This window comes from Pezoporus wallicus, unplaced genomic scaffold (assembly GCF_028554395.1).
Source record: "Pezoporus wallicus isolate ANWC-B61680 ecotype Strahan unplaced genomic scaffold, APGP_CSIRO_Pwel_v1 scaffold_7107, whole genome shotgun sequence".
Lineage (NCBI taxonomy): Eukaryota > Metazoa > Chordata > Aves > Psittaciformes > Psittacidae > Pezoporus > Pezoporus wallicus.
This window is the reverse complement of record NW_026642114.1, coordinates 2,413,360-2,423,516: the sequence shown is the minus strand read 5'-3', so window position 1 is coordinate 2,423,516 and position 10,157 is coordinate 2,413,360. Positions and strand designations below refer to the sequence as shown.

The window sequence follows — 10,157 nt, the reverse complement described above, 5'->3', positions numbered from 1 at the left end:
TGGAAGAGGCAGAGGATGAAGAGCAATTCCTTTTAATAGAGTTGGTCAGGATATGTTTCATTTAGCTGAGACAAAAATGATTGTCTTTCAGTGAATTTAAAGAAATTGAGTTGCATTTGGATTTGAAATAAACAATTTGACTACAGCATTAGTATGTAAGGAGGAGGAGTTTCCTTTTGACATGATCAAAGGATTGAAAGAGTAGTATGGTTACAATGGTTGTAGGGAAGAAAGCAGATAGAAGACTTGAAGAGGCTTATCTATAAGGCTGTTGGATCTTTAGAGCTGCAGGATTTGTACCACATCTCAATGAGTGCACTTTTTGCATAGTTAATTTTTTGCATGTTGCTGCAAGTTGAGTTTAAGTTTCTATTCAGCCTGAAGGATTATCGATAATACGAATTTTCCTGCTGTTATTGATTGAATTGGAGGAATGAAATAATAGAGTTCCTAAAATCTTTAGCAATTCTGATGATGTATTTTAGCATTGTGCGTTTAGTATGCTTCATATTTGTCAAAGTAATAATTATTTGGTTATATAGCAGAAGATCTGCTTCATGAATAGTTGATCATGGCCTTGCAATTACTGTTAGATTTAGAAATAATTACACTGCTAGAGACAAAGTCAGCTAGTACATGCCGAGTGTGATGCAGGAAGAAAGGATCCTCTCTGCCTCCCACTGTGATTTAGTCATGCAGAGAATGAAAGCTTGCATACAGAAACCTAGCTGTACTTTACACCCTCAGTATCTGCAAATACAACTGAGACAAGTCTGAAAAAACTAAGGACTGAGTGATTGAGGAGAATGCAAATTCAATCCCAGACATGGGTGGCAAGGTGATGCACTTTCCTGTAGGTCCAAGCATTATTACTGTTTGAGGTCTGAAGGCTCTCGGAGATCTTCTGAAAATGATTTTTCAGGTAAATAATGAACTCTGTTCTGAAGCAGTGCTGTTGTCAACCTGCATGAGCATTCATCAGTGAAAGCAACAGTTCTTCAAAATATTGTTTGTGAGGCTTTTTTCTGCTAAATGTGAGACACTAAAGCTTTTCATTCTAATCTTATTCAGGTATTTACCTGTCAGACTTGACATATATTGACTCTGCCTACCCATCAACAGGGAGCATTCTGGAAAGCGAACAAAGAACAAATTTAATGAACAACATTCTTCGAATTATCTCAGACTTACAGCAGTCGTGTGAATATGGTAAGTTAGTATGTAAATATCTCAGTATTAAAGAGAACAACTTCAAAAGCTTTAATATTTGTTTTCTGTAATGCAGTGTAAGGAAGGCCTAACCCTTTTGAATGCCGTTAATGCTCTCCCTCACTCTCTCAGCCCAAAAGTCTTAAGTTTGTTCTGGTATTGCTGGTTACAACAGAGCATCAGTGTGAGGGAACAGAATAAAATTACCCTTCTTGCAGTACATATTTTCTGATGAAAATGTGGAATATGTTGTTCTTAACAGTAGTTTTACAAGTACGTCGTTAACTTGTATCCCTGTGTTTCATGATTTTATGACTCAGTGAGTTCTTAAAATACTAGGATTGCTTTTGGAGTAGTACTTTTACTAGAGATAACAAAATATGTTCGGCTTGTCTTTTGGGCATTTATAGTTCTGTTCATAGATCAGATAATGTATTTTTCCTTCAAAGGTGGTCTCATCACAATAGTTTTTTAGTAAGCCTGTATTTGTGATGGTGGAATGTGAATTAGCACAGGACTGTGGATTCACTAAAAGCTCAATATAATGATAATGCGGGCCATGAAGGAGTCCTCAGATACAACCCTTCAGGTTCCAGGTTTGGGCCTTTAGTTTGGCCAAAGGCACGCTGTCACTTTTCCCTTACATATGCTGTCTTAAGTAGAGCAGCTCAAGGGAGATACATACCTGGCTTTATGGATGTCGGCTCAATGCATGGGAATTGCTGTGAAAAATGGCAACATCAGTGGGGACTGTAGTTTGTATCTCCATCTCACATAAAAGGGCAAGAGATCTGATTCTTTTAAAATAATTTCTGGAAAATATGCTTACCAATGAATGGGGCAGTGATAATGAATGTCATATGTTCTCCAGATATTCCTCTGTTGCCTCATGTCCAAAAATATTTGAACTCAGTTCAGTACATAGAAGAACTGCAAAAGTTTGTAGAAGATGACAATTACAAGTAAGTATGAAATGCTGTAACTGACTGTAGCTCATCATAAAGTAACTTTTTTAACAGAAAGGCGGTAATTTTTAAGATTGCACTTGTACCAGGGGATTATGTGTCTCAGATGCACCAGTTGCAAGTAGGGAGGTTACAGCAGGGTCCTGTGCTCAAGACAGTTTTCAGCATGCTGGATGGCATATCTCCTTCCTTTTCTATGCCTGACTGCATTAAGCCCTGGCTTTCAGGTCTGTTTGCTCTGTTGGTTTGATCTGCAGATCTCTTTCAGTGTTCACTAATGAAGACTGCGTACTTCCAGCTCACATGTAACACTTTTCAGTCAGTAAGATGGATCCCATGATTGGAGATAGCTTGGGTCATTTCTCATCCTAATAAAGTAATCTGTGTGTTCCAGTCCCAAGTTGTTACTGAGGGTGACTTAAGGCTTTCACTTTCATATGTATTTTGCTTCCATTTTATGTTTTTTCTCCTTGATTGGGTTATACAGTGTTAGTAAAATGTAAGCACTTGATTTTTGAGAGGCGAATTACCATCCGTGTCCCCACCCCATTCCTTCCATCATACCACCCAAAAAAGAGGTTTCTACTTCCTTAATTAGAAGATTATTACTGCATTAAGTGATTTGGCATCCAGCAAAACTGGGAGATGTAAATCTCTGGCAAGAGACAGGAACAAGCCCTAAGGATAGGAAAAAAACTAAAAAATCTGTTGCATATGAAGAAAGTTTTTGTTCATTGGTTGATCTCCTTGAGGAGGTTCCCCACCCATTCCCATCCTGCCTGCCTGAGAAGTTTGTCACCTCACTTGTGTTGAATTGGTTGCTTGTGTAGCTACGTTCAAATGGTGGGAGGGCTACGCACGCTAGAGGAACAGATATGCTTTACCATTTAATACCTTGAATTTACAAAAAGGCAGCAAATGGGGACCTTTTAGTTTCTATCAAAGAAAGTTAACAGGGGCTCAGACACTTAGCTTCCCTTCTAAGATTTGTAAATTTTTCTCTGCATGTACATATGCAAGCATCCAGCTTTACCTTTTTGCTAAAATGTTCTGTACCCTGATTTTGGGGAGGGAGAGGAGCTGTCAGATTTTAAACTTTTTCTCCCCAAAATAAAGTAGATGGTTTTCCCAACTCACTAATTTCAAAGATTCTAGTTGTGTGAACTGTGTGGACAAGGTATGCTTGATCTTCTGGGAGTTCTTTGCTCCTGGACTCTGTCCTCTTTGTGGTGCTGTTGGCAATGGCATTAAAAGTGCCTGTTTAAGAAAAGCTTGAATTATGGATGCAGTCAAGTTAATGGATTTTCCAAAATGCAAAGAAAGGATTTTGGCTTTTAGACCAGTAAAGACAAAAGGCTTGGCCCAGCACTCTAGAGCACTTACTTTGTATTTGATTTTTTCTATTAACTAAATAAATGCTGCGGTCAGGTGGGGAGAGCAGTCGTATACTTTGTATTCTTTCCAGTTCTTATGCTAGAGTAGTGGTATAATCACTGATTTTCATGTGTCTGCTAGAGGTTGCTGGGCCATGTAGGTTCTAGCTTGTGTGTCTGGGTTTCCCTTGGAGGCTGGCGCCAATGCAATGCGGTAGCCTCTTCCCCTGTTCCTCCCACAGTGTGACTTTGCCACACCTTTTTAACAGCTCAGGTAGAGCTTTTGTTCACAGAGGGTGAAGGCAGCAACTGGTGGCTGTTTGGCTGCTTTGGCTGGTTGTGCCAGCTGTGTCAGGCTCCTTGATGCAGAAGACGTTGAAAGGGCAGTGCTGTAGCCAACATTTTGTTCTTGAGTCCAGTCCTCGTTCAGCATGATATTACAAGCCTGTCATAGTCTATATGAACCAAAGTAATAAGCATATTTACTACATTATGCCCTTGTATGTCTGTCTGGTTTGGTTTGGTTTGTTTTTTTTCTACCAAGATAAAGAGTATTTGGAAATAGTGTGTGCTAAAGATAGCCATGCAAAGTTTGTATTAACTTTATAATGTTTCTTGCAATTACAGACAGGCAGCTTTCAATTGTAAATTAAAACCCCTAATTTTTCAAAAACTTACTTTTCTTTGCTTTTATTTCCTGATAAAGTAATTTTTAATGCTTCTTTAATGCAGACTTTCATTAAAGATAGAACCAGGGACCAGCACCCCACACTCTGCTGCTTCCAGAGAAGATTTAGTAGGTAAATGCTTAATAAACATGAGAAGACTTGAGGTTGTCGAATGCATTATTTGAGTTGCGAATGTGGAAAGTATTGCTTGAGGCTAATAAAGAAGTGTGACGTATAAACAGTATATATTTGTAATAAAAAGCCTAAAGGTGATCTGTCAAGAAATTCTTTCAAGGAACTGAGTCAGTTTTTTAGATTCTTGTATATATTGTGGCACTAACTTGTTAGTTTCATTTGGAGTGACGGGCTGTTAAATAGTCATTCTTCATTGTATCTAGACAGAAAGGCCTTCATATAAACCTCTCATGGTATAATATGCTTCCAAAAATGTACATTATTTTTATCAGTACTGAAAGTGGTTGAAGGCAGGAGTTTCAAAACAGAATCAGTGGGACCTGTTTAATGTCAACATAGCTAATGCAGCAGCCTTTAGGACTTACAAAATACTTGTACCTAGATGGTCTATTTGAAATAAGTGTGTTTATTTTTAATCCTGTGCAAAAAATGTGAAGTACAGGGCATTTAATTATCAATCTGCCAGTAAGTTTTATTACTGGCTATCTCTTACCAATTGAGTTTAGGAAGTTTTTCTCTTCCACAATGTTCTGAGAAGTAAACCTGACAGTAATTTTCAAGTTACTTCGGAGTAATGTCTTCTTTTGTTCCCAGGCTCTGAAGTTGGAGCGTCTCCACAAAGTAGACGGAAAAATGTTGCAGCTGAAGGAGCTTTGCTACCACCAACGCCCCCCTCACCCAGGAACCTGATACCGCATGGACATAGGAAATGTCACAGTTTGGGATACAAGTCAGCATTTCATTTAACCTGAAAACCCTAAGTTTTGTGATTTAGCCCGTCAATACAAAAGCAGCACTTCTTAAAAGTAGCATTATTTGTACACAATACTTCACTTAAAGACCAATTTGCGGCAAGAGAGCAAGCTCAGAACTATAATGGCAGTATCCCAGCCAAAGAGAATTCATCAAAATAAGACTGTGCAGCTGTTATGATGATAAGAATAGCCAATGAGTTAGCCAAAATAGGCTTTTTATGAATGCCAGAACTGTCACTTATAGCAACTGAATGCCAGTATAATTCTTTCAAATTCAAACTGAAATAATTGCTTTAATAGTATTTTTAAGGTGAGACCTCTCTTGTAGACTTCATATAACTTTGTACAGCAATAGCTTCAGGGGTTTTTTTTCTATATAGGTGTACTTCTAATTGATACCTTGATCATTAAATCATTAATTGACTCATCCTCCTTACAAAATACAAGGTTGTAGCTATTTAGTAATTTATGTCTTAACGTATGCTGTACTGTGTAATTTTACCTTTATTGAGCTAGAATGCATTTCTAAATTTCAATTACGTATGTGTTATACAGGGACAAAAATATCTTAGGATGTTGAAAGTAATTTTTAAAGTACTCCTGACTTTCTCTTATCTCCAAGAGCGCTGTGCAATTTTAAGCTTAGCAATCCCTATAGATAATGTAATTTATGCACATTTATCTATGACTTGAGTGATGATTTAGATTGGTATTTGGAACACACTGCATGGAACCCTTCAGGATCTTAAAACAACAACTTGTGAAATGTATCAAAGATAACGCTGTAACAGTTTTACTCCTTTTCATTTCTAGTTTCATACACAAAATGAATACAGCTGAATTTAAAAGCGCAACATTCCCCAACGCAGGACCAAGGCATCTACTGGATGACAGTGTCATGGAGCCTCATGTCCCATCCCGAGGGCAGGCAGAAAGCTCCACCCTTTCTAGTGGAATTTCAATAGGTAGGAACTGTAAACATACCTGTGCAGTACATAGTCTTTTAAAAAGCTTTAGCGTAAGTAGTTGGTGATTGTACAAGAGAAGTAGTATTCTAGAATACCAGTTCTGTTATAGAACAAATTTGAGAAATATAGCTGAAAGGCAGCATAATTTATACTGCATGAACTGACAAATTATAAAGAAGCAGATTTTTTTCTTGACATTTGACCAGTTGTATATACAATATCAGATGGGAAATGTTCTCTTTAATTCAGGAATGTAATAGGAGGAAATAGTCTCTTCTAAGTTTTAGACTTCTGTAATTTAGACAGCTGTAATTGAACTCTTTATAAACACATAGAGATTTTGATATCTTCAAAGATATGATTCATCTTATCTTAGGTGGGTGGCTAAAAAGAGGTTATATGACTTGGATCTTATATCCCCACGTTATTTTGTCTCAGACTTTTGACAGATAACACATGGAGATACATACAGATGAATACTGCTGAAAATATATCTGGTTTTGTGCTGACAATTCAGAATGCTTTTAGTAAATTGGAATGGATGCTTTTACTTTGCAATGAAAATTCATGGAGAACTCCCCCTACTTGCTATCAGTAACTCTGTTATGTGATCCCTTCATTTTGGTGAGGTCACTATATGCACTCTTTCAAAAAAGCAAGTTTGCCCTTCTGAGGTCTTAGCATTGCTCTTGGCTGGGTTGAGGGAACCACCTACACATGCATTCTCCTGGATGTATTAGTCTGCTGTCACCTTCTCACCTAAAAGTAGGGTAAATTAAGATGCTTTTACTAGATGGTGGTTCCACTCAGAAATAGCTTGAAACTTTTATTCATGTTTTTCATCAGAATACATGTTTTTGTAATGCCCTCTGTTTTTTCTTACACTTCTCAAGTGTTCTTGTTTAAGTGTACTCTGAAGTATATTTGCAGCAATGTTCAGCTCAATTAATGTTCTCGGAAGTTTTGTATTTTCACCATTTCTAACAATGTGTCTTAGCTGTGTTACTGGATTTCTTTTCTGAACATGAATTTGTTTACAATGGCTACTGATCCAAATAAAGCTGTAAAGGGGCAATGTAAAATAGACCCCTCTTTTCATATGTTGCTTCTGTGTGACTTTTCTCCTCTTACAGCACCTAACGTATGGGTTTCAAAGTAATTTTGTTTAGAAGGTGTTGGGGCTTTTTAAAGGGTGTTCTGACTTCGGGGTGTTTTTTTACTCAAACTATTTCTTGTCTCCCGCTTATTTTTCCTAATCTACAATGATATGGATGAAAGCTCTGGAGAAACTAAGGCTCTTGAACATTTGCTTTCATTTGAATGTTCCAGCCACTTAAGAATAACTTCTGTCTTTATTCTAATGCAATCAAAGAAATTAATGCTGCAGAGTCAAAGAAAGGTATTTTAAATTGATGTGAGTTAATGTAAGAAAGTACCTTTGTACAAACATTTTCAGACCTAAGATGGCATAAAATGTGTACAAGAATATCAGCATTCCAATAAATTCCTCTATTAAGTCACCATCTTTAAGCAGTTGAATTCTACAAGGGATTATATTTCTCTTTAAATAAACAAAGTATAGGTGTAGGTATACACTATTTGCATTTACTTTCAGGTTTTTGGCAGCCTATACAGTAAGGAAGAGCTCTACACAGCCAATGTTTGTTTGATTTCTTACCCTGTAGTGTACTGTTCAGGTGTGTAGGACTGATTCACCAACAATCTGCATCAGAAGATCAAAGTTTGGGTAGGGTTTCAGGCAGAAGAAATGTTTGAGGTTTTTACATTCCATTTAAATGAGTATATAGATATCTGCCTCTTGGCCTAAACGCGGATACCCTGCTTTGCTATTGTGTTCTACTGCCCTATTAATGATAGGGTAAATATAAAAGCTGGATAATACTTTAGGTTAAAACTGCAGATGTAAGTGCTTGGATTTGAGAGAAGAAGAGGGATATACAGTTCTAGCACACTATTGCTTCCCCAATCCTTATTAGTGTTGTTTGGTCCAAGGCATGTGCTCTGAGTGTTTTGCAATTAACATAGTTGCAGAAACACTGTTTCTGCCCCATCTTTATCCATTTGGTTATTTGCTCTTGTTTGTCTTTCACAATGAAACTCGTTATCAGTGATGGTATTAAAAGTTTGTGTTGATTCTCTAACATTATCTTGCTTGGGTCGTTTGCAGGTCTTCACACTATTCTTAGTTAACTAGCAAGCCGAAGTTGAGCTATTTAAACTTTACTGTACAATAGCTAAATGGTAACTAACTAATAGAATATAATGAGGATTTTTGGTATGGTCATAGACTCAGCAAGGCAGAACGTAACTTTTAGGTCATGGAGTCCATCTCTGTGATGTTAGCTGGGCTATATTGTGCTATGGCAATTCATGTTCAGGTCTCTTGGCCACTTTTTTGTGATTACACATTTAAATTTCAAGCTCTACCAGGTCAGTCACCAGTTATTGTTACTAGTGGTTTGGAAACACCGTGTAACTGTAGCCAAGAGAGTGTCAGTTACAGATTTGAGAAGAGGGAAAGAATTTTTAGTCTGAATAGTTTTTAAATTCTTTGGGTTGGTTTGTTTATATTAACACCTGTTTAACTTTGAGGACCAACTTCTGGATAAAGGAAGCCTGTGTTAAATGTTCAGCATCCTCAGACTTTCATCGCATACCCCTGGTCATGGTACCATGACCATGGTATCCATGACCAGGGGTATGCGATGATACAGGCATTCCCTGTCACATAACTAGGAACCTAGTAGTATGCTGTTTGTGTGGCTCCAGCATAGATACATTTATATGCATCTACAGTGCAAACAGAAAATTCATGTCTGTATTCAGCTGCGGTACTAGGGCTCTGTGTAAACAATCCTGAAACTTCTCAGATAACATCATTTTTGTTATTCCTGAGGTAGGAAAAAGCCTTCACGTTAAGTAATAAGCACAACACTGATACACTTTTTAAAATCCTGAACAAGAAATCTAAAATCTTATTAGCAATAAAGAAAACTAGCAAGATAGTGGTTTGTCACATGGCTTCTTACATAAAGCCAACGTTTGTGTAGAACATTTTTTAATAGAAGGGACTTAGGCTACATAGGATTTGTTAGAAAGTTTAACCTGAAGACCAACTTGAGGTTCTTGGAAAAACTCAAATATTGAGTGCATACTTGAGAAAAATTTAAGAAGGTGATATATTTTTAAAGCACTAAATGAATGAAATATTTCCAGATGAAATGATAGTCAAATAGTGCACTTAATGTTTAAACAGAATTTGGCTAGACATCTAACTTTTACCAAGTTAAAACCACCTCTTTTCACCTCTGTTTGGTTTTGAAGGGAGGGATGTAATGTATACTCTTTTGGGGAAAGAGATTTTTTTAGTATGAGAACTTTTGTTGTGGAAAAAAATCCTCTACAGTTTTTTAGAATCTAAAATCTCCTGTTAAAGGTGGTCTATATAGATGTTAGAGGACTAGTCAAACTCTAAAATTTAACCTTTTCTAGGTCTGTATTACAATTTTTTTAAAACCTGTGTAAGCATCAACAAATATCAATAACTGATGTTTGGCCCACTTTTTTGCAAATTAACATTTTTTTTTAAAGTGTAATTGGCAAATTCTGTATATATTAAACTTTTTAAATGAAACTTTTTGTTACAAATCCCCCAAATTAGTTCAAGTTTTATAAGTATACTGATGTTCTAACAAGGATTATCACTTTCTGAAAGATGGTGTCAGCTCTTTTGCTCTAGATTGTTTTGCAATTTTAGAAAGGAACACGGGCTTCTAAATCTTCCCATTTAGAGTACTTTGTACAGTGTTGTATCCCTGTTAATATAAAACTAAGTCTGTGCAGTGTTAAGGAAATAAATAAGATTCTGAGTGTCCCTAATAACTTCAGCGTTGGCTGGATGACTAGGGAAATGGGAATTACTGCATCATTTTGCAGGATTGACTGCTCCAAGTATCAACAAGGAAAATTTCAATACCTGTAAGGAAAACTTTTCTTACAACCA

The 10,157-nt window shown here is 36.8% G+C and overlaps 1 protein-coding gene across 5 annotated transcripts in view; it reads left to right on the top strand.

Moving 5' to 3' along the window:
- RALGPS2 (Ral GEF with PH domain and SH3 binding motif 2) overlaps positions 1 to 10,157 on the top strand; it is a 117,687-nt gene that overhangs the window by 85,928 nt on the left and 21,602 nt on the right. For all 5 annotated transcript variants that reach the window (XM_057427455.1, XM_057427457.1, XM_057427456.1 and 2 more), the window contains 5 exons: positions 1,072 to 1,209; positions 2,081 to 2,171; positions 4,280 to 4,347; positions 5,005 to 5,140; positions 5,979 to 6,130. In XM_057427455.1, the coding sequence (XP_057283438.1) occupies positions 1,072 to 1,209; positions 2,081 to 2,171; positions 4,280 to 4,347; positions 5,005 to 5,140; positions 5,979 to 6,130 (585 nt within the window). The remainder of the gene's footprint in view (positions 1 to 1,071; positions 1,210 to 2,080; positions 2,172 to 4,279; positions 4,348 to 5,004; positions 5,141 to 5,978; positions 6,131 to 10,157) is intronic.